The sequence below is a fragment of the Thamnophis sirtalis genome, unplaced genomic scaffold (genome assembly GCF_051295495.1).
Source record: "Thamnophis sirtalis isolate CommonGarterSnake01/CBP01778 unplaced genomic scaffold, rThaSir2_p1.2 scaffold_12, whole genome shotgun sequence".
In the NCBI taxonomy this organism is placed as follows: Eukaryota; Metazoa; Chordata; class Lepidosauria; order Squamata; family Natricidae; genus Thamnophis; species Thamnophis sirtalis.
In genome coordinates, this window is record NW_028261392.1 from 2,868,542 (window position 1) to 2,893,451 (window position 24,910).

Sequence of the window (24,910 nt, forward strand, 5' to 3'; positions counted from 1 at the left end):
GGACTAGAAGACCTCAGTTCGCCGACAAAAGGGCGAACGACAAAACCGCGCCCAACTAAACCGCATTGCTGATGTCATCAACAGGGCACCAACAGCGTGGAGACAAAAGCACGCTGTAAACCATAAACCTAAACTTAACCCCTAAACATAACCCTAAACATATCCCTAAACCTAATCCTAAACCTAGCCCTAAACCTAATCCTAAACCTAGCCCTTAACCTAACCCTAAACCTAATCCTAAACCTAACCCTAAACCTAACCCTAAACCTAATCCTAAACCTAACCCTAAACCTAACTCTAAACCTAACCCTTAACCTAACTCTAAACCTAACCCTAAACCTAACCCTTAACCTAACCCTTAACCTAATCCTAAACCTAACCCTAAACCTAACCCTAAACCTAAACCTAACCCTAACCCTAACCCTTAACCTAACCCTAAACCTAACCCTAAACCTAACCCTAAACCTAACCCTAAACCTAACCCTTAACCTAATCCTAAACCTAACCCTAAACCTAAACCTAACCCTAACCCTAACCCTAACCCTTAACCTAAACCTAACCCTAGAGCTAACCCTAAACCTAACCCTTACCTTAAGTTGAATCGGCTTTCTTTCAACGCGCTATTTAAAGCGTCCTTTCTCCGCGCTCGCTGTTGTCGCCACATTGATGACGTCAGCGACGCGGTTTAGTCGGGCGCGGTTTTGTCGTTCGCCCTTTTGACGGGTCATGGAAGACCTCCAGTGTTCCTTCCAACTCTTATTCTGTATATGAAGAACGGTTGCAGGAACTGGGTATGTCTAGTTTAGTGAAAAGAAGGACCAGGGGAGACAGGATAGCAGCCTTCCAATATAATCATTTGAGTTACTCCTATCATTTCCAATACCTCACTGATGAAATTCATTTAGACCATAGCGATATGATTTATCCAGTGTAAATTCATTAGGATCATAAAATCTCTCCAAACCTTTCTGTTTGCAGATGTTACACCTCCCCAAACAGCTGGATACTTGGAAATTACCGATCTTACGGCGAAGAAGCTTAAATACATACCTATCCCCAGGTAATTATCCTTCCTCGTGGAAAAGGACTCGTATCCATGGTAACGGTGGAAGGATCTGCAGGGGGGAAAAAACCCTCATTGTTTTTGATATCTATATAGCCTGGGAGTTTTATTTCGTTGGGGGTGTTTTTTGGAACCATGACAAATGAAACGTCTTCAAAGAAAAAAAACAGAAATTCCAGTTGCCTCCTTGAAAGTAAAAACAAAACCAAAATAAACCAAGAAAGTTTTTATTCATGCGGGAGTTTCTTTTTGGTTTTCAGATCCACCAATCTCTCTCCGTACACGTCCTGGCTAGCGACGATTTCCGACACGGACGCATTGCTGGCTTCCCTGGGGAAGAACGGAGTGGTGACCGTTGACATGGGGGGGAACGTCCGGCTGTGGGAAACCAGTCTGGAAAGCTTGGAAAAATCCCTGCAGGAATGGAGGACCATGATTGGCCAAGAAGACGGCAGGCCTGTGCAGGTGAGAGGAAGGGTATTTTGAATATAGATCACTGTTCTGTCCCTCCTTCTCCGATCGTTAACAGATGACAGTCAGACTTAAAAGGGAATAACTTTATCAGTCCTCGGCTCAGACTGGCTGCGAGCCCAAAAATAAACATAAATAAAGTCTCTGGCAAGAAGATAACAGAATGCAAAACAAAGTTCTCTTACAAAGCAAATCACTTCTCCAAGTGTCTCCTTGAATCAGCGTTATAGAAAGCAAATCACTTCTCCAAGTGTCTCTCACAAACAAACCACGACCGATGATCAATGAACGTTGAACGTTGACTCCTGCAACTAGGGCGTGGCACCATCAGCCCTTTTATCTCCAGAAGATGACACTAACGAGCCCCAGCTGCATTGTTAATTCTGCATCCCGACTCAACTCACAGCAAACTTCTGCTGAGTCACAACAGATCATCATCCTGGACTTTACGGCCTCTTATTTTCTCACTCTCAATTACGCTTTGTCGCTCTTAATTATTGCAAAAAGTCCTTGCCTTGTGGCCACTGTTGAACCCGAAATTATATGTTGCTAAGTGAGACGTTCGTTAAGTGGGCTTCGTCCCGTTATACAGGCCCCATTCGTTCACTGGATCCCTGCAGTTCTTAAATTAGTAACATGGTTGTTAAGCGAATCTGGTCTCCCCCAGTGGAACAGCTTGCCACTAGAACAGTGTTTCTCAACCTTGGCAACTTGAAGATGTCCGGACTTCAACTCCCAGAATTCCCCAGCCAGCGAATGCTGGCTGGGGAATTCTGGGAGTTGAAGTCCGGACATCTTCAAGTTGCCAAGGTTGAGAAACACTGCACTAAAAGTTGTGGCTGCTCCCATCACTGGAGGCTTTTAAGAAGAGATTGGGCAAATATTTATCTACAATTGTGTAGGTTCTGCTTAAGCATGGGGTTGGACTAGAAGACCTCCAAGGTCCCTTCCACCTCTGTTATTCTGTTATTTCTTTTCACACAAGTGTTTGTGGAAGAAACCTTTTCGAATCTTTCCTAGGTTGTGAGAAAAAACAAAATTTCTGGTCCTCTCTCATTATTATGATGATTTGTATCCTGCCTTTATTAATTTTATTTTTATTATTTTCTATAAATAACTCAAGTTAGTCTGTTCCATCCTTCATTGTCTTGGTAAATCGAGAAACATTAGCGCCATCTGCTGGTCAAAAAGTAGTAGTACCTTAGAAACTTAGCAACGTGAATGTTGGCCCTCCATTGTGGCCGTTAAATCGAGGACTAGCCTGAAAATAAAATTGGATAGTTAAAAATATTAAACCAATAAGATGAAAAAGAGAAAAGAAACAAGCAAACCATTCAAAGGACAGATTTGATGGACTGCTGGGTGCCAGGGTTCCAAATAGCATCCAAAAGTAAATCAGAGTCCGAGGCAAAGTTCCAATTTTTGAAGAGAGACATGTTGGCACATCTGGGAAAACCCAAATTTTCCCACCTAATTGAAAGTTCAAGATCTTGCCCCCAAACCCACAAGTCCATCCCATAGTACAGTCTCCCACTGCCATGCTGGCAGCTTCCTCCCATCCAGTTCCAGTCAGGTGCAGAGATGCAAAGACAAAGGATGACCTTGGTTTTCTAGAAAGAATGTTGTTATGGCTACCTAGCATCTAACTCCATACAATCCCCTCCTCCCATTTTCCCACAATAGAAAAAGCATAGTAGAATAATAGAAAGTGTGGCAGGCCAAAGATCCAAAGGAAAAGAGGGGCTGCAGACCTGAAATTTGGATGTCTTCCCCCATCTTCTTTTCTTCTTCCTCATCATCAACAATAACCAACGTGAATGATTAAGAAAACATTAGAATGTGCAGAAATGAATAGATTAACACTTGCAGTTAAAGAAAAGGAAGAATCTTGACTATTACAGTACATGGGAATTATTTTATCCATGGTTAGAGAATAAATATTAAAGATTAGAAATGAGAGCAGAGGAGTGAAATAGGGAAATTAAATTACTAAAGTAAGTTTAAAGTTTAATAACATTTATTTGCCGCCCAATCCCGTAGGACTCCGGGCAGCTAACAATACAAATAAATCAAAAAGAAGAGAAGGAAAGAAAAGATAGATTTAAAAAACACACATGCACTCCGTTCTAAGTGGGGCTGGACCGTATTTTGGGGTCAACAGCCCCAGGCCTGCTGGAACAGCCAGGTTTTAGTGGCTTTACGGAAGGCCGAGAGAGTGGGAAGGGTCCGGATCTCTGCGGGGAGATCATTCCACAGGGCCGGGGCAGCTACAGAGAAAGACCTCCCCCGAGTAGTCGCCAACCGGCATTGCCCGGTTGACGGTACCCGAAGGAGGCCCAATCTGTGAGATCTTATCGGTCGTTGGGAGGTATGTGGCAGGAGGCGGTTAACTTAAGAAGGGGATTGTTATAATAGCATGATATGAATTAGTATTAACTTAAGAGTAGATAAAATAATGAATATGGCTTAATTGTGATTGCATAAAATATTTTTTGCCCAGATGACACACTGTTTAATGAAAGATGGTATGTTTGTATTAAAATAAAATAAAAAAACATTCAAACAAACAAACAACTCTGTGGGGTAAGAGAGTTGGACTGAGAGTGAGGGATTATTTTCTGTTTATTCCTGCATTGGATCAATAAGTTCTTTTAGGCCAAGGAATAATATACTGTGTCAAGAGTCTTCCTCGTCTTTTCTCATAAACGTGGCAAGGTGGATTCTCTTCTCGCTCGCTTGCTCTTCACGTCTTGTATTCCCTCAACAGATAACCATCCAGAGAGAAAGTGGTTTGGACGTCACCTCCCCTAAACATGGGAAGATAGACCCAGACAATGCCCCTCATGTTGGAGGAAACACCTGGGCTGGGGGAACAGGTACAAAAATCAACTTTCTGTCAGGGTTCCAAATAGCATTCAAAATTAAATCAAGCCAAAGGATTCCTCAAAGTTCCAATTGATGAAGAGAGCCATGTCGGCACATCTGGGAAAACCCGAATCTGAAAGCTTCTCGGTTTTCCCCACCCAGCTGAAAGTTCAAGATCTTGCCCTCACACCCATAAATCCAATGGTCCAATCTCCCACTGCCATGCTGGCAGTTCCTCCCATCCAGTTCCGGTCAGGTGCAGAGATGCAAAGACAAAGGATGACCTTAGATTTCTAGAAAGAATGTTGTTATGGCTACCTAGCATCTAACTCCATGCAATGTCCCCTTCCGTTTTCCCACAATAGAAAAAGCATAGTAGATTTTTGATTTTTTTTTTTATTTGATTTTAGATTAATAGAAACTTTGGCGGGCTAAAGATCCAAAAGAGAGAATGGCTGCAGGCCCAACACTTTCGCTCCTGTGCAGTAGTTCACCTTAATTTCTTGCAGACATTTCATTATCCAACTAGGGAATAAGATCAATGCTAGATGAGATGGGGGTTTGTGGGGAGGAGGAGGAAGAGAGGAATGTGGAGTCCTAGTTGCTCTCTGAGCTTGATTGTTTTCTTGCAGACATTTCATGACCCAACTAGGTAACATCCTCAGTGCCAGGAGGGAGTGGGGTTTCCCCATCTAGAGCCGAGGTGGCGCAGTGGTTAGGATGCAGTGCTGCAGGCCACTTCAGCTGACTGTTATCTGCAGTTCGGTGGTTCTAATCTCACCGCCTCAGGGTTGACTCAGCCTTCCGTCCTTCCAAGGTGGGTGAAATGAGGACCCAGACTGTGGGGGCGATATGCTGACTCTGTAAACCGCTTAGAGAGGGCTGAAAGCCCTATGAAGCGGTATATAAGTCTAACTGCTATTGCTATTGCTATAATGAATACCTTGGGCAATCTAGGACCTCACAATTCAACCCTGAGCTGCAAATATTGTCTTCTCTCGGTACAATTGAGTATTGTGAAGACTCTTGAGAATCAAGTCTGCAATAATATTTCCTTGCTATGAAAACGTTCAGGCTCTCAGACCTGAGCTGCCCAAATCCAAACGACCACTAGATGGCAACCAAGAGATACTGAAAACGTTCACCCTTTGCTGCCCCCTAGCCGTTATTCAGAATTCCGCAGCCCCGGAATTGTTCACGGAAGTGTTCTTTGGAATTCTTTTGCAGGTGGGAGAGACACCGCAGGCTTGGGGGGCAAAGGGGGTCCCTATAGGCTGGACGCCGGTCACCAGGTGTACCAGATATCTCAAGCTGAGAAAGACGCCGTCCCTGAAGAGGTGAAGAGAGCCGCCAGAGAGATGGCCGAAAAGGCTTTTAAGCAGAGGTGAGCATCCGTGGTTCTGCATTTAGTGTGTGCTTGCATCCCCTTCGTTTAGTGCAGATGCTGATCACATGCTCCATGGGCTTCTTCCCTTCCTTTTCCTTCCTTCTTTCCTTCCTTTTCCTTCCTTCCTTCCTTCCTTCTTTATTTATGTCTGTCTGTCTATCTATGTCATCTCTCATCTATCTGTCTTCAACCTCTCCCCCCCTCTCTCTACCTACCTACCTACCTATAATCAATCAATCAATCTATCTATCTATCTATCTATCTATCTATCTATCTATCTATCTATCGCATATCTATCTATCTATCTATAGCATATCTATCTATCTATATCTATCTATATCTATCTATCTATCTATCTATCGCATATCTATCTATCTATCTATCTATAGCATATCTATCTATCTATATCTATCTATATCTATCTATCTATCTATCTATCGCATATCTATCTATCTATCTATCTATAGCATATCTATCTATCTATATCTATCTATATCTATCTATCTATCTATCTATCTATCTATCTATCTATCTATCTATCTACTATTTTTCTATCATCTATCTATCTATCTAATCTATACTTCTATGATCTATTTACTAAGACTGTATTACTATTAGTCTTCTCTTTCTTCCTAGTACCTATCACTTAGGACTATAACCATGTTGTTTGTATCTTTAAAATTTATATTCTTTTATTTGTTTTCTAGTATAATTCGATTGCTTATTAGTAACCTCGACTATCACTAAGTGTTGTGTCTTATGATTTTGGATGAATGTATCTTTTCTTTTATGTCCCCTGAGAGCATCTGCACCAAAGACAAATTCCTTGTGTGTCCAACCACACTTGGCCAATAAAGAATTCTATTCTATTGTATTCTACTCCTTATTCTATTCCTTATTCTATTCTATTCCTTATTCTATTCTCCTAATCTATTCTATTCTCTATTCTATTCTTCATTTCAATACATTCTGTTCTATTCTATTCTCTATTCTACTCTATTCTATTCAAGAAATTGTCAAGCTTTAGATAGTTCTATAAAAAAAGGACCAGTTTTGATTCAGTTCCACATTGTTTTGCTTCAGATTAAAAGAAATCCAGATGAGCGAATACGATGCGTCGACATACGAACGATTTTCTGGAGCTGTTCGGAGACAGGTTCAGTCCCTCCGGATTATCCTGGACAACTTACAGGTAATCATTTTGGTAGTGAATCCCTGCTTTTCCTCTTATCCTGTCCTCCAGCCTTTTCGTAGTCGACTTCCCTTAATGGAGCTTTAAGAAATCATTTTGAATAATGTAATTTGACCCCACATGTATACTGTTTTTTCTTTAAAAAAAATATATATTCTCATTACTATTATTATTACTACTTTTTCTTTAAAACTAGGATAGGCTAAGCATACACGCTTGGTCCTTCTTGTCATTGAACTAGACACACCCAGTTCCTGCAACCGTTCTTCCTATGTTTCAGCCTCCGGTCCCCTAATCCTCTTTGTTGCTCTTCTCTGCACTCTTTCTAGAGCAGTGTTTCTCAACCTTGGCAACTTGAAGATGTCCGGACTTCAACTCTCAGAATTCCCCAGCCAGCGAATGCTGGCTGGGGAATTCTGGGAGTTGAAGTCCGGACATCTTCAAGTTGCCAAGGTTGAGAAACACTGTTCTAGAGTCTCAGCATCTTTTTTCTCAATTCCAGGAACTTGCTCACCTGCTCCACTTTACTCTCCGAGTAAAACACCCGGAGTCCTTAATTTCCACAACCCCTTCCTCTCACCTGCTCAGTAGAGCCCCCTCCCCTCTTCTTGCTGGCAGCCCCTCCATTATCGGAAGGCTGCTATTGTCTCACCCCTTAACCTTTCTCTCCCTTACACTAGCCAGCCCTCAAACGGGACACTTCATTGAACTTGACCGTTGGCCAGACAAGTCTCTTACATCCGGAACTTTGTCTGTTTGGGAGCCCATCACCAACCTTCACAGCCTTATCAGCAAAGGACGTACATCCGTCCTTCCTCTGGACTAACAAAGGGTTGTTGAGAGTTCAAGGGGGAAATGGCTTCCTGAGGTTGCATTGTCTTCCTAGGAAGTGTGCAGCCTGGAACTCAAAAGACCAGGAAGAGGCTAGCTTTTGACCTAAACCATTGTTTATTTGATGTCTGGGCTGGGGGAAGGAGAGTGAGGGATCCCTAGCTCTTTCCTATCCATCCGGAGACAGTGTTGTATCTGCTGTGTTGCTGCGTCTCGCAGACGTTCCCAGGTTTTTAAGGGTCTTCGGAGAGAAAAAGTAAAGTTCTACATTTAGGCAAGAAAAACGAAACGCACAGGTACAGTATAGGTGGTACCTGGCTCAATAGTAGTAACTGTGAGAGGGATCTTGGAGTCCTAGTGGAACAAGCATTTAAATAGGAGCCAGCCGTGTGCAGCAGCTGCCAAAAAAGCCAACACAGTTCTAGGCTGCATCAACAGAGGGATAGAATCAAGATCACATGAAGGGTTAATACCACTTTATAAGGCCTTGGTAAGGCCACCCTTGGAATCCTGCATTCAGTTTTGGTCGCCACGATGTAGAAAAGATGTGGAGACTCTGGAAAGAGTGCAGAGAAGAGCAACAAAGAGGATGAGGGGACTGGAGGCTAAAACCTATGAAGAACGATTGCAGGATAGATACATATACATGATAGATTGATAGATAGATTGATGATAGATGATAGTTTGGTTGATGATAAGATGGATGGATGGATGAATAGATAGATAGATAGATAGATAGATAGATAGATAGATAGATAGATAGATAGATAGATAGATAGATAGATGGATGATAGATAGATGAGATACAGAGAGGGGGGATAGATAGATTTGATAGATAGATTAGATAGATAGATAGATAGATAGATAGATAGATAGATAGATAGATAGATAGATGATAGATAGATGAGATACAGAGAGGGGGGATAGATAGATTTGATAGATAGATTTGATAGATAGATTAGATAGATAGATAGATAGATAGATAGATAGATAGATAGATAGATGAGATACAGAGAGGGGGGATAGATAGATTTGATAGATAGATTTGATAGATAGATAGATAGATAGATAGATAGATAGATAGATAGATAGATAGATAGATAGATAGATAGATAGATAGATAGATAGATGAGATACAGAGAGGGGGGATAGATAGATTTGATAGATAGATTTGATAGATTAGATAGATAGATAGATAGATAGATAGATAGATAGATAGATAGATAGATAGATAGATAGATAGATTAGATAGATAGATGAGATACAGAGAGGGGGGATAGATAGATTTGATAGATAGATAGATAGATAGATAGATAGATAGATAGATAGATAGAGATAGATAGATAGATAGATAGATAGATAGATAGATAGATAGATAGATAGATAGATAGATAGATAGATGATAGATGAGATACAGAGAGGGGGGATAGATAGATTTGATTGATAGATAGATAGATAGATAGATAGATAGATAGATAGATAGATAGATAGATAGATAGATAGATAGATAGAGATAGATAGATAGACAGACAGACAGACAGACAGACAGATAGATAGATAGATATGCTAGATAGACATGAGAGAGAGATAATAAACAACTAGACAGGTATAGGTGTGTGTGTATATATGTATATGACCATATACATATATGTATATGGTCACATATATACATATATACATACACACACACATGTACATATATATAACAGTATGTATAGCTATAGATACAGAGAGAGAGAGAGAGTTTGAAAGACTGAATAGTAATTCCCATTTCTTTTTCACCATTATCATAATGGAGGGCAATTCAATGTCCTTTTGGGTGAACCTTGAAATGCCTTTGCCTCCTATAATTATTTGGTTCCCTTCCATCTGTCTTTCAGCCAGAAATCACCAGGGGTTTGAAGGCTCAAACCTGTGGGCGTTGCATGGATTGTTCCATGCTCCCGTTCCATATCTGTCCCTCCTTGTGAATTTGCTTCGCTTAAGTCTGTTTGTTTGTTCAAGTGGGATTTGTTGATTCGTTAAACCCCGTTTGTCAGCGTGCTGGAATTACACCGGTTGTCAAATATAAGCCTTTGGGTTCGAGGTTCCCAGGCAAGATCTGGAGACTGGAAAAGAATGCATTTCATTCAACGTAGACAAATATTGTCCTTCCTTTGATAGACAGACTTGTCTGTTCATGCGTTCCTTTCGAGAAATGGGGCCAAGGCTGATTGTAGAAGTTGGAAGACGAGTTCAAAATGAAAATACACCACAAAAAAAAAAAATAAGTAGAATGTAGGCTTAAAGAAAGCTGATTGTTATATTTTATTCTTCTGTAGGCCAAAGGGAAAGAAAGGCAGTGGTTAAGACATCAAGCAGTTGGAGAATTTGATGATGCCAAGATCATCGATAGTCTGACCGGGGAAAAATCCATCTACAAGCGGCGTGGAGAACTTGACCCACAGGTAAGTTAAATGTTATAAACAAGCTTGTCGGCCAATTATTTTTCTAGTTTTTGTGTGTAATTTCACTGAAGAAAGTCACATCCCAGAGAAAATTAGCCACCACCCTCCAGGCCTTCCGCAAAGCCCTCAAAACCTGGCTGTTCCGACAGGCCTGGGGCTAAAGAGCTGTTGCCCCCCCGTCTCGAATGGTATGACTGTTGTGAGTTTTAAATTATATATTGTTATGCTTGCTGTTTGTTTTTTTTAATTTTCTGTCTGTATCCCCCTTCCCCGGTTCGAGTTGTGAGCCGCCCTGAGTCCCCTTCGGGGGAAAAGGGCGGCATAGAAATTTAATAAACTGAACTAAAATAAATAAACATAATAAACTCTTCTCAAGTCTACCCCGGTGTTCTGGCCAAGGCTTCCCGAGAGCATGAAGCAAACTCCTTGTTCCGACAGAAACTCTTTTTATTAATTGACTGTGAATTCTGCTCATTCACATCCAGCAAAGTCTTTCAAGGGAGGATTTACAGTCACAGACCTTATCTGGCTTGGAGAGCTGCCAGGCCGATCTCTGCAGAACCTGGCCAGGCGCCTCAGAGAGTCACTAAGCGAAGTAATTGTCTCCTGCAAACTCCACTCCCCTTTCGCTCCTCTTTTATTTCCTCTGGGAGGGGCCATTCACCGTCCATCTGTGGCTTTACTCCCAAGTTGATCTCTGTTATTTAGCTGCTCCCTTCATCTGGCAGCTCTGTGCATGCGCACACTGGGAACAGGCTCCACCTGTTCTTCTGCCTCACCTGATGTCTGACTTAATTTGTCATCTATTTCCTCTATTCCTCTAAAGCTGGGAAGTCCACAGCAGAAATGTAAGCGGCTCTCTCTGGTGGTAGATGTCTCCGGCAGCATGTACCGCTTCAACGGCGTCGACCGGCGGCTGGAGCGATCCATGGAAGCCGTCTGCATGGTTATGGAAGCCTTTGAGAACTACGAGGAGAAATTTAAGGTGACTCTCAGAAGGAAACGGCTCCCAACCAATCGTGGGTCCATAAGTGGCTTAGGAGAAAAGAGTTGGCCTCCTTCGTCCCGAATCTCACAAATTCTCAAAATTGACCCAGTATTTGATGAGCAGACTAGTGTCTTTAAGTATTAAATTTGAATATAGGTGGTCCTTGACTTACGACCCCAATCGAGGAGAGCCCAACATTTCCGCTGCTAGGCGAGACCGTTGCTCTCTGCGTTTCGCCCCACTTTACGACTTTTCTTGCCACATTTGTTAAGCGAATCACTTAGGAAGTCGTTAAATAAGCAACTCGGTCGTTAAGTGAATCTGGATTCCCCGTTGACTTCGCTTGTTCAGAAGGTCACAAAAGGGGATCACATGGCACACACACACACACACACACACACACACACACGGGACTCTGCAACTGTCATAAGTATGAGCCAATTGCTAAGACTCTGAATTTTGATCACAAGACCCGGGGGAATGCAGCTACGGTCGTAAGGGTGAAAACGGTCTTAAAGTCACTTTTGTTCTGACCTAGGGTGCTCAAAAACACGAAGCAGACTCCTCGTCCAGATAAAACCCCTTTTATTTAGGGGAAAGGGGGTTCATCTCCAGCAAAGTCCTGGCCAAGAGTCTTTCAAGAGATTCCACAACTACAGACCTTGGTCAGGCTTGGAGAGCTGCCAGGCCGATATCTTCCAAACTCCAAGCTGTAGCAGCAATTACTTGGCAAGGAGTCAGGAACAGATCTTCACCCGAATGAATGGAACTAACAGTCTCCTGCAAACTCCACTCCCCTTTCACTCCTCTTTTATTCCCCCTGGGAGGGGCCATTCACTGTCCACCTGAGGCTTTATTCCCGAGTCGACCCTTGTTCCTTAACTGTTCCCTTCTCCTGGCAGTTGTGCACATGCACACACTGGGAAGAGGCTCCAGCTGTTCTTCTGCCTCACTGATGTCTGACTCCAAAGGCAGCTGATAACTGTCATACAGCTCTGGCCCCCTCTCTGCCTCCGATGCAGAGCCTTCATCTGAGCCTTCCCCAGACTCCAGGACTGGCCCATGTTCCTCCCCAACCTTCTCACTGTCCGAATCTGCAGCCAGATCCGCTGGCGGGCCACAACAATTTTCCCCCCAGTGCCATTGTAACCTCGGTCACTAAATGAACAGTTGTAAGTGGAGAATTGACCCGAATGTAATTCGGCATATCAGCAAAGAGATTTCCCATCAGGAGAATCAAAGGGTGTTGGGGAACAGAGAGCGAAAACCAGGCTGCAAAAGTTTAACTTTGGATCTTTTCATTACAACGGTGGGTTTCGTGGCTTGAAGATGTCGGTTCCACATCTTTGCTCAAATCTTTTTCCATGCAGTACAACATCCTCGGCCACTCGGGAGACGGATTCAACATTGCCCTGGTTCCCAACGACAAAGTGCCAAAGGACAATAAACAAAGGCTAGAGATACTGAAGGTAACGTTTTTAATTTCATGAAATGTTTGAAGTCAGATTCCCAATTGTTCGTATTCCAGGAGGGAGAAGAACCGTTGCAGGAACTGGGCATATCTAGTTTGATGAAAAGAAGGACTAGGGGAGACATGATAGCAGCCTTCCAATATCTCAGGGGTTGCCCCAAAGAAGAGGGAGTCAGACTATTCTCCAAGGCACCTGAGGGTAGAACAAGAAGCAATGGGTGGAAACTAATCAAGGAGAGAAGCAACTTAGAACTGAGGAGAAATTTCCTGACAAAACAATTAATCAGTGGAACAACTTGCCTCCTGAAGTTATGGGTGCTCCAATACTGGGGGCTTTTAAGAAGAGAGTAGACAACTATTTGTCAGAAATGGTATAGGCCCATGGTATAGAGTTTCCTGCCTAAGCAGGGGGCTGCACTAGAAGACCTTCAAACTCTGTTGTTCTATTTATTCTATTCCAATTTCTATTCTATTCTATTCCAATTTCTATTCTATTCCAATTTCTATTCTATTCCAATTTTTATTCTATTCCAATTTTTATTCTATTCCAATTTCTATTCTATTCTATTCTATTCCAATTTCTATTCTATTCCAATTTCTATTCTATTCCAATTTCTATTCTATTCTATTCCAATTTCTATTCTATTCTATTCCAATTTCTATTCTCTTCCAATTTCTCTTCCAATTTCTCTTCCAATTTCTATTCCAATTTCTATTCTATTCTATTCCAATTTCTATTCTGTTCCAATTTCTATTCTATTCCAATTTCTATTCTATTCCAATTTCTATTCTATTCCAATTTCTATTCTATTCTATTCCAATTTCTATTCTATTCCAATTTCTATTCTATTCTCTTCCAATTTCTATTCCAATTTCTATTCCAATTTCTATTCCAATTTCTATTCTATTCCAATTTTTATTCTATTCCAATTTTTATTCTATTCCAATTTCTATTCTATTCTATTCCAATTTCTATTCCAATTTCTATTCCAATTTCTATTCCAATTTCTATTCCAATTTCTATTGTATTCTATTCCAATTTCTATTCTATTTTATTCCAATTTCTATTCTATTTTATTCCAATTTCTATTCTATTCCAATTTCTATTCTATTCCAATTTCTATTCTATTCTATTCCAATTTCTATTCTATTCCAATTTCTATTCTATTCTGTTTTATTTTCTATTCCATTCCATTCTTTCTAATTTTATTATATTCCGTTCCGCTGCATTAATTTTTATTCTTTTCTATTCCATTCAATTGTTTCTTACTCTATTCTATTCCAATTTATCCTCTATTCTACTCTATCCTTCTGTTCTGTTCTTTTTTTTTCAAAAGACGACTCTTGATTTTTCCTTTGAAAACCTTTTGCTTCCCATCCAAGGAGCTGAAGTTGCCCTGAAGAAGCTTCTTGGCTGAGAAGTGAAAGGTTTTCAAAGGAGAAAATGCCCCCCTTTGCCTTTTCAGGAAAATCCCCTTTGGGCTCAGATTGTGTGGTTCTTATCTGCGGAAGTCAATTAGGCCAAAATAGCCACGTCCCCATCAGGCCACTGTCGATCCTGCTTTCCTTCTCGGCTTCCTTCCTTGACCTAATTCCCCGCAGAGCAGCCTTGAGCAGCTAATGTCACCTTAATACTTGGATTAAGCTCCGTCACGAACATAAATAAATATGAATATGCCTTAAAACCCTGAGCAGATTGTCACACAGTTTGGGCAACGATCTCTGAGGAGGGGAGAATTTTATCTCTGCTGGGTACAGGGAGTCCCCCGTCTTACGGCCGCAGTGAAGCCCCAAATTTACGTTGCTAAGTGAGACATTTGCTTAAGTGTGTCTTGCTCCATTTTACGACCTTCGGTTGCCACGGTTGTTAAGTGAATCGCTGCAGTTCTTAAGTTAGTAACCTTCCGGGCGTTGAGTGAATCTGGCTTCCCCCATTGGCTTTGCTCGCCGAAAGTTCGCAAAAAGGAGACCTTCCGTCGCAAAAGGAGACCTTTCTCCGGGGTCAGTGCAACTTCCAACGGTCACTAAATGTGAACAGTTGTAAGACGGGGACGGCCTCCCTTGCACATCAACCACCGGCTTGGATTTGAAGGGTGTCCGATCACAGGGGTATCCCTTTGCAAATAGAATGGAATAGAATAAAGGAATGGAATAGAACAGAACAGGAGAAAGAATGGAATAAGAACGGAATTAAATAAGAATGGAATGGAATGAGAATAGAATAGCATAGAATATTGAAATGAAGAATGGAGTGGAATGAAGTGGAAGGGAGGACAGGATGGGAAAGGAGAAGAGAAAAGAGCTGGAAGGGCCCTTTGAGGTCTTCCAGTCCAGCCCCCTGTTCAAGCAGGAGAATCTTATACCATTTCAGACAAGTGACTCTCCAGTCGCTTCTTAAAAACCTCCAGTGATGGAGCGACCACAATTTCTTGTGGCAAGCTGTTCCTCTGAGGTCCACTGACTTCACCGTAAGGAACTTAACTCTAGGTTGCTTCTGTCCTTGATTAGAGCCGAGGTGGCGCAGTGGTTAGAGTGCTGTACTGCAGGCCACTTCAGCTGACTGCTATCTGGAGTTCGGCGGTTCAAATCTCACCGGCTCAAGGTTGACTCAGCCTTCCATCCTTCCGAGGTGGGTAAAATGAGGACCCGGATTGTTGTTGGGGGCGATATGCTGACTCTGTAAACCGCTTAGAGAGGGCTGAAAGCCCTATGAAGCGGTATATAAGTCTAACTGCTATTGCTATTGCTATTGCTATAGTTTCCACCCACTGCTTCTTGTTCTACCCTGAGGTGCCTTGGAGAATAGCTTGACTCCCTCTTCTTTCTGGCAGCCCCTGAGATATTGGAAGACTGCTATCATGTCTCCCCTGGTCCTTCTTTTCATCAAACTAGACATAACCCAGTTCCTCATATGTTTTAGCCTCCAGACCTTTGATCATCTTAGTTGCTCTTCCCTGAACTTTTTCCAAAGTCTCAACACCTTTTTTGCAGTACGGTGACCAAAATTGGTTGCAGTATTCCAGGTGTGGCCTTACTCGGCCACTGATACTTCATGTGGCTTTTAATTCTATGCCTCTGTTTATACAACCAGAATTATTACTATCTTTTTGGGGGGATTCTCATTTACAGGTTATGCACGCCCATGCTCAGTTCTGCATGAGCGGAGACCACACCCTGGAAGGGACCGAGCACGCCGTTCGGGAGATCGCCAAAGACGACGCCGATGAATATTTCGTCATCGTCTTAAGCGACGCCAACCTGGAGCGGTACGGCATCCCCCCCTCAAGATTTGCGCAGGCCTTGACGATCGACCCCAAGGTCAACGCTTTCGCCATATTCATCGGGTCCTTGGGGGACCAAGCCGACAGGTAAGTGCAAGACCCCCAAAGCTCGGGAGGAATCTACAGGTGGTTGGTGGGATTTTGAAGCAAACCTTCACAGATCCCATTCCCGAGAGCCAATGTTGTGGCTCGCCAGCGGATCTGGCAGCAGATTTGGACAGTGAAGAGGTTGGGGAGGAACATGGGGTCAGTCCTGGCGTCTGGGGAAGGCTCTGTGTCGGAGGCAGAGAGGGGGCCAGGGCCGTCTGACAGTTACCAGCTGCCTTCAGAGTCAGACATCAGTGAGGCAGAAGAACAGCTGGAGCCTGTTCCTGGTGTGCACATGCGCAGAGTTGCCAGATGAAGGGAACAGCTAAAGAACAGGGGTCGACTCGGGAGTAAGGCCACAGGTGGACGGTGAATGGCCCCTCCCATAGGCAATAAAAGAGGAGTGAAAGGGGAGTGGAGTTTGCAGGAAACTATTAGTTCAGACTATTAGTTAGTTAAGAGCCGAGGTGGCGCAGTGGTTAGGGTGCAGTACTGCAGGCCACTTCAGCTGACTGTTATCTGCAGTTCAGTGGTTCTAATCTCACCGGCTCAAGGTTGACTCAGCCTTCCATCCTTCCGAGGTGGGTAAAATGAGGACCCGGATTGTTGTTGGGGGCAAATATGCTGACTCTGTAAACCGCTTAGAGAGGGCTGAAAGCCCTATGAAGCGGTATATAAGTCTAACTGCTATTGCTGTTGCTATGGTTAAGCTTTTCGTCACCGTCTACCAAAAGCACGCGCATCCCCATAATGCAATGCGTGCATGACCACCACCACCCCCGCACGTGAATGCATGACCCCCCTGTGGCGCCCCACTCCTGTGCATGCACGCACTATCCCCTCCCCTGCATGCATCCCGCTCCTTGAGCATGAGCACACGATCTCCGCGCATGCGCACGTGACCCCCCCATGCTCTCCCTCCCCCTGCGCAACTCCCACATGCAGCCCGCCCCCTGCGCATGCACTGCACAGACCCCAAAACCAGCTGGCCGTGGGAGGCGCTCGCACACGCGTGGCAGAGTTGAGCTGGGGCAACGGCTTCACCATCATGGGTGTAGAGTCTCATGCTTGAGCAGGGGGGTGGACTGGAAGACCTCCAAGGTCCCTTCCAGCCCTCCGATTCTAAGGAGGAGGAGAGAAGCGGTTTTGGATGCTCGTTTAGAAAAAAGGATAATGATCCCAGCAAAAAATAATTGTAGCACTGCTTTGAAGACAAAATTGCTTCTTTGAGCATGAATCATAAGAAAATCCAGATGATGTAAGGAAGAGTCCGGTTCAGTTTCAAATAATGATTAACTAACCGGAGCCAAGCTCAAATTTGTGAACCCACGAAAGCCTGCTGAGCTCAGGAGTGGTTAAGAGTAAAGAAAGTAATTGGAACATATTCTCTACTACCCTCAAAACACACACACACACACACACACACAAAACAACCTCGCTCCCACGCCCGAGAACGGCTGATGTCATTTTGCAAACCAGCAAAAAAGATCTTAAAATCATTTCTCATCATTTAGTTCTAACCACTTCGCACAAAACATAACACACTCCATTTCTTAATAGATGCCTTTGCATTAAAGGGAATTGTTGGGAATTGTGGTTTCGGTGCTACTCCCGACTTGCGAGAGGAACACAAATCTCTAGAAAACATTTTACCCCAAGTCTTGTTCTCAATTCTGACCTCTTCATGTTACGATTCAAAAGTTGTTTTTTATTACTAATATTGTTGTTGTTGTTGTTATTGCTCTTATTATTAACTTTTATTCATTAAACATGAAACTCAGTCAACTGAACGTTTAAAAATATATCACAAATATTATTTTTATAAATAATAATAACTATTATTATTATCTTTTATTCATTAAACATGAAACTCAGTCAACTGAACATTTTAAAATATATCACAAATATTATTTTTATAAATAATAATTATTATTATTATCTTTTATTCATTAAACATGAAACTCAGTCAACTGAACATTTTAAAATATATCACAAATATTATTTTTATAAATAATAATAACTATTATTATCTTTTATTCATTAAACATGAAACTCAGTCAACTGAACATTTAAAAATATATCACAAACATTATTTTTTATAAATAATAATAACTATTATTATTATCTTTTATTCATTAAACATGAAACTCAGCCAACTGAACATTTAAAAATATATCACAAATATTATTTCTATAAATAATAATAACTATTATTATTATCTTTTATTCATTAAACATGAAACTCAGTCAACTGAACATTTAAAAATATATCACAAATATTATTTTTATAAATAATAATAACTATTATTATTATTATCTTTTATTCATTAAACATGAAACTCAGTCAACTGAACATTTAAAAATATATCACAAATATTATTTTTATAAATAATAATAACTATTATTATTATCTTTTATTCATTAAACATGAAACTCAGTCAACTGAACATTTAAAAATATGTCACAAATATTATTTTTGTAAATAATAATAACTATTATTATTAACTTTTATTCATTAAACATGAAACTCAGTCAACTGAACATTTAAAAATATATCACAATTATTTTTATAAATAATAATAACTATTATTATTATCTTTTATTCATTAAACATGAAACTCAGTCAACTGAACATTTAAAAATATGTCACAAATATTATTTTTATAAATAACAATAACTATTATTATCTTTTATTCATTAAACATGAAACTCAGTCAACTGAACATTTAAAAATATATCACAAATATTATTTTTACAAATAATAACTATTATTATTATCTTTTATTCATTAAACATGAAACTCAGTCAACTGAACATTTAAAAATATATCACAAATATTATTTTATAAATAATAATAACATTATTATTATCTTTTATTCATTAAACATGGGAACTCAGCCAACTGAACATTCAAAAATGCATCACAAACACCAGTGACTGGTGCTAATGGTTGATACGGTTTGCTGCCGGCGTCCTAGGTATCAACCACGGACCTTCTTAAAATATAAGATGTTCCAAGTAGCACAGTTTTTTTGCAGTTCCGCTGGTGTTATTGCAGGAAGCTGCAATTTGTGGCTGTATCTTGTAAAATTCTTGGACATGGTGCCAAGTGCTCCGATGACAAGGGGTATCACTCTTACATGCTTCATCCATAATCAGGTAGTTTCGATGGCCAGGTCGCGATATTTCGTGATTTTTTCCCCCCCAGTTCTTTTTCTTCGGCTCGGGCATCTCCCGGTATTGTGATATCAATACATTGTACGTTCCACAGTTTTCGACAACTGTGATATCTGGTGTGTTGTGTTCCAAATGACGATGCGCCTGTTATAAGCGTTTGGGTTTTTTTTTAAATTTCTTGAGCGATTAATTTTTACTGAAAAACTCTTGGTTTAATTAAACGCGATGAAACTCCACAGCAGTAAATTTTATCTTTCTCCTCTTCCGATCTTTAGGTTGCAAAGGACGCTACCGGCTGGTCGGTCTTTTATCGCCATGGATACCAAGGAAATCCCCCAAATTTTGCAGCAGATTTTCACCTCCACCATGCTCTCCAGTTCCTAGTAAAAGGGATTTTGGTTGACTGGACTGACAGTTCAACGCAGACGATTAATTCAGAATAATCCAAATGAGCTGCTAATCAGAGTCGAAGCACTAATGGCCTAATCTTTATACTGAGTAAATATATTTTAAGGTGAAGTACATATTGTACTTGAATTAAGACGGCCTAAATGATGGTATTCTCCAATAAAGAGGATGGTTTAAAAACCCAGTCAGAGCTTTGGGATCAATTAAAGATTTCTATGAATAAATTTAAAGATTTCTATGAATAAATTAAAGATTTCTATATAGTATCCCTACGTTTTGTGCTCCAAATCTATCAAAGAAAACAACGTTAAGCATTTTTTTGGCTTATTCTTTTTTATCATTCTTTTGAATTGGTACAGGTAGTCTTCAATTTATGACCACAATAGAACCCAATATTTCTGTCGCTAAGTGGGACATTTGTTCAGTGAAATTTGCCACATTTAAAGGTTTACAACCTTTATGGCTACATTTGTTAAGCAAATCACTTGAGTTGTTAAGTGAAGTCAGGCTCACTGAACAATCCTGTTACTACTAATTTAACAGCTACGGGGATTTCACTTAACAACTACGATGAGAAAGGTCGTAAAATGGGGCACAATTCACTTAATAACTGCCTCGCTTAGCAACGGAAATTTGGAGCTCCATTGTGGACATACGTTGAGGACTCCCTGTACATAAAGGGGTCTGGTGGCACAGTGGTTAGAATGAAGCATTGCAGGCTGACTCTGCCCACTGCCAGCAGTTCGATTCTCACCAGGCTCAAGGTTGACTCAGCCTTCCATCCTTCTGAGGTGGGTAAAATGAGGATCCAGATTTTCGGGGTCAAGATGCCAACTCTGTAAACCGCTTAGAGAGCACTGTGAAGCGGTATATAAGACCAAGTGCTATTGCTATGGCAATCCTTTGTCTGTCTGTCTGTCTTTCCTGCTTAAGCAGGGGGTTGGACTGGAAGATCTCCAAGGTCGCTTCCTATTCTATTCTATCCCATCCCATCCTTTTCCATCCCTTTCCATTCTATTCTGCCACGGTGGCACTGTGGTTAGAATGCAGTATTGCAGGCTAAATCACTGCTCCTTGCCAGCAGTTCGATCCTGACCGTCTCAAGGTTGACTCAGTCTTCCATCCTTCCGAGAGGGGCTGTAAAATACTATGAAGGAGTATATAAGTCTGTGCAATTGCTATAGCCCTTCCTTCCTTCCTTCCTTCCTTCCTTCCTTCCTTCCTTCCTTCCTTCCTTCCTTCCTTCCTTCCTTCCTTCCTTCCTTCCTTCCTATGCAGCATTGCAGGCTAATTCAGCTCACTGCTAGCAGTTCGATCCTGCCTGGCTCAAGGTTGATTCAGCTTTCCAACCTTCCAAGGTGGGTCAAATGAGGACCCAGATTGTTGGGGGCAAGAGGCTGATTCTGTCAACAGCTTAGAGAGGGCTGGAAAGCACTGTGAAGCAGAATATAAGTCTTAAGTGCTATTGTTTTACCTTTTCTCCTTCCTTCCTTCCTTCCTTCCTTCCTTCCTTCCTTCCTTCCTTCCTTCCTTCCTTCCTTCCTTCCTTCCTTCCTTCCTTCCTTCTTCCTTCCTTCCTTCATTCATTCATTCATTCATTCCATGGTTAGAATGCAGTATTGTATGCTGTCAGCCCACAGTCAGGAGTTCGATGCTGACTAGCTGAAGTCTTCCATCCTTCCAAGTTGGGTCAAATGAGGACCCAGATTGTTGCGGGCAAGAGGCTGACTCTATAAACCGCTTGGAGAGGGCTGGGAAGCCCTGTAAAGCGGAATATAAGTCAAAGTGCTATTGCCATAATGTGAGTTTGTTTTTTTTTAAGTATTATTTCAACAGGCCGTGCTTGTGTTCCTCCAGCCTCCCCGTGCTAGGAAAAAAAATTGCCACTCGTCAACAACATGCTCAGGCGCCTGACCTCTGTCCAAGATCTCCTCCGTGTCTCTTTTGCGCAAACCCTCGAGAAAAACCAATTTCCTCCTCCAGAGGAGAATCTGCTTAGGAAGCCGAACCTCTCCACTCGAGAGAAAGGTGGCAGCCTTTGTGGCACCACGAAAGGCGGAGGAGGAGGAGGAGAAGGAGGAGGAGGAGGAGGAGGAGAAGTTGCCTCTCCTTGACAACTTGCCAGCAGACCGACAACAGGTTGCAATGGAATGTCTGGATTGCACAGCAGCTAAACCGTATTTTACTCTGGATGTAAATTGGCTCGCTTGGAGCTGCGTTGAGACGTCTCTTCTGAGTTAAAAAAACATTCCGATGAAGCTACTACAGGTAGCTGTTTATTTGCAACTGTTTAATGACCCTTCAAATTGACAACGGCGCTGGAAAAAGCGACTGACGGGTGTTTTCAACACTTAGGACCGTCGCAGCCTCCCTGTGGCCGCGTGATGAAAATTCAGACGTTTTGGCGACTGACTCATATTTATGACGGTGGTAGTGTCGTTGTCCCCCCCCCCCCGGGGTCTTGTGATCTTCTTTTGCAACTTAACGGACAAGCAAAGTCCAGTGGAGAAGCCGGATTCACTTAACAGGCGTGTTACTAACTTAACAGCTGCAATGATTCGCTTAACGGCCGCGGCAAGCAAGGTCGTAAAACGGGAACAAAATTCCCTTAAGAAACGTCTCGCTCAACGATATAAATTTGGCGCCGAGTCGTGGTCCAAAGGAGAAGACCGTTGCTGGGGAAAGCATCTTGTCTGAGAAATGTGTGTTTTTTTCAGGATTTCTCCCAAACTCCCTTCTCGCCGTTCGTCTTCCTGATTGACAAGTCTTTGCAGGCAGAGGCGAGGTGGGGGCCATTTCTAAGCTGCCCCTCCAGCCTCACTCTTGCACCGTGTGCCAAGGGCTGGGATGCCAACGTGCCATGACCCTCGGAAGGGGGAAAAATGGACCCAGCCAATGCAACTGCTCAAAACACAAGTTATTGCAGGCATGGAGAGCGAAGTTTAGCCTATAAATCAAGGACATAAATCAAGGATGCTTCCTGATGGCACAGGAAGGCCAGAAAGGACCAATCAAGGAGAAGATTTCCAGCTCAGCGTTAGCAGTAGCAATAGCAGTTAGACATATACCGCTTCATAGGGCTTTCAGCCCTCTCTAAGCGGTTTACAGAGTCAGCATATTGCCCCCACAGTCTGGGTCCTCATTTCACCCACCTCGGAAGGATGGAAGGCTGAGTCAACCTTGAGCCGGTGAGATTTGAACCGCTGAACTGCAGATAACAGTCAGCTGAAGTGGCCTGCAGTGCTGCGCTCTAACCACTGCGCCACCTCGGCTCTTCGGGTTGCCAAGAGGGACTCCTGGGTGATCTCTGAGCTTCCTTGTTTTCTGCCAGACGTTTCACGACCCAACTAGGTAACGTCATCAGTGCTAGAAGGGAGCTGAGTTTACAGGGAGGAGGAGGAATGTGGGGTCCTTGGTTCTCTCTGAGGTTGCTTGCAGATGTTTCATGACCCAACTAAGTAACGTCATCAGGGCTAGAAGGGTTGGGTCATGAGACTTCTGGAAGAAAACAAGCAAACTCAAGAGCACCAAGAACTCCACAGTCCTTTTCCTCATTCCCTCCTCCTCCCTATAAACCCCATTCCCTTCTAGCACTGATGATGTTACCTAGCTGGGTCATAAAACGTCTGGAAGAAAACAAAGCACGCTCAGAGAGCCACAAGGACCTCATCGTCATCTTCCTCCGAGAGGACCCACACTCTTCCTCCTCCACTTCTTCCTCCTCCCTATAAACCCAACTCCCTTCTAGCATTGATGAAGTTACTCAGTTGGGTCGTGAAACGTCTACTGAAACAAACTCAGAGAACACCAAGGAACCCACAGTCCTCCCTCCACCTCCTTTTCTCCTTCCTCATCCTCCTCCATATCCCCTCCCTTTTAAGCACTGATAACGTTACCTAGTTGGGTCACGAAACTCCCGGAAGAAAACACGGAAGCTCAGACAACACCAGAAAGTTCTAAACCTTCGACTTCAAAAGCCTTAGCAAGAAGATGGCCTTTCATACGGACAGAGAGACCGACCCACCCAAATAAACACCGATCCTGGTGTTTATTTACCTCTTGATAGCCTCTCGTTGGCTTTCCTCCAAAAACGTCACTCCAGGAGCGAGCCTCAGCAGGTTCCCGAATTCCTGAACTTCAGCAACATTTAAGCGTGACCCGTCAAAACCGTGGTCCACAAAAGCGCGCTCGACGAAAGCGCGCATTTGACGTCATCACAGCGCGATGAAAAAAATAAAAAATTGAAATAAAAATAAAATTAAAGCAAGCCGATTCACATAAAGGTAAGGGTTAGGGTTAGGGTTAGGTTAAGGGTTAGGGTTAGGTTTAGAGCGTTAGGGTTACGTTTAGCGTTAGGTTAAGGGTTAGCGTTAGGTTTAGCGTTAGGTTAAGGGTTAGATTTAGGGTTAGGTTTAGGGTTAGGTTTGGGGGGGTTAGGGTAAGGTTTTCGCTTTATTTCTACATTTATCGATCACAGCGCGATGTTTTAGTCGTGCTGTGATGACGTCACGTACGCGCTTTCGTCGAGCGCGATTTTGTCGTCCGCGGTTTTGTGGTAGAACCACATTTAAGATGCAGGCAGTTCTCGGCTTCCTTACGACCCCAGCGGAGCCCCACATTTCTGTCGTTAAGCGAGACCTTTGTGAAAGGAGCCTTGCCCCTATTGATGACCCCCTTTTTTTGGGGGGGCCAACCGATATGAGATGCTGCTTTAGAAAAAGAAAACCCACCAGCTGCCTCCCGAGCTGTGCAAAAAACAGTTGATGGCTCTACGTTTTCCAACTCTCGCCGTTTGAAAAACGAAAGACGCGCCGTTCGTGTGGATTTTCCTCTTTTCCTATTCTTATTCTCCACCAAATGCGGCCGAAAAGTGTATAGTTGTGCGCTTCGTTTCATGGCAAGCGAAAAGGGGGCGGGGGAGAAACCCCCAAAAACAAACCTTCCCTTCAGATTTCGTTGAGTTGCTTGCGAGCAGCTGAAACTTTGGAAGGCTGCCACGTCTTTTCGTCCAAAGAACTCCCTTGTGCCCACAATTTTTGTGGCCTTCGCTGGAATGAAAGGGTCCATTAATTTAAATTAAAAGGAAGGGGCAGAGGGGCGGGGGGCTGAACAGAGGAGGAGGAGAGACCGCCCCCTCCCCTCCCCGCCACCCCTTCCCATCCCAGTTTCCAGTAAAACCGGACAGTTGCGCGAGAACGGACTTCGCGGAGTTCCTGTCAACAAATCTTCCTTGCGAAGCTGCC

The 24,910-nt window shown here is 42.7% G+C and overlaps 1 protein-coding gene across 1 annotated transcript in view; it reads left to right on the forward strand.

Moving 5' to 3' along the window:
- VWA8 (von Willebrand factor A domain containing 8) overlaps positions 1 to 19,933 on the forward strand; it is an 89,579-nt gene extending 69,646 nt beyond the window's left edge. The window contains 10 exon segments of the mRNA XM_087726748.1: positions 979 to 1,060; positions 1,324 to 1,528; positions 4,302 to 4,410; positions 5,627 to 5,783; positions 6,870 to 6,978; positions 10,131 to 10,256; positions 11,083 to 11,241; positions 12,615 to 12,713; positions 15,845 to 16,083; positions 19,535 to 19,933. Coding sequence (XP_087582874.1) covers positions 979 to 1,060; positions 1,324 to 1,528; positions 4,302 to 4,410; positions 5,627 to 5,783; positions 6,870 to 6,978; positions 10,131 to 10,256; positions 11,083 to 11,241; positions 12,615 to 12,713; positions 15,845 to 16,083; positions 19,535 to 19,643 — 1,394 coding nt within the window. The 3' untranslated portion in view covers positions 19,644 to 19,933.
- The last annotated feature ends 4,977 nt before the right edge of the window (positions 19,934 to 24,910 follow it).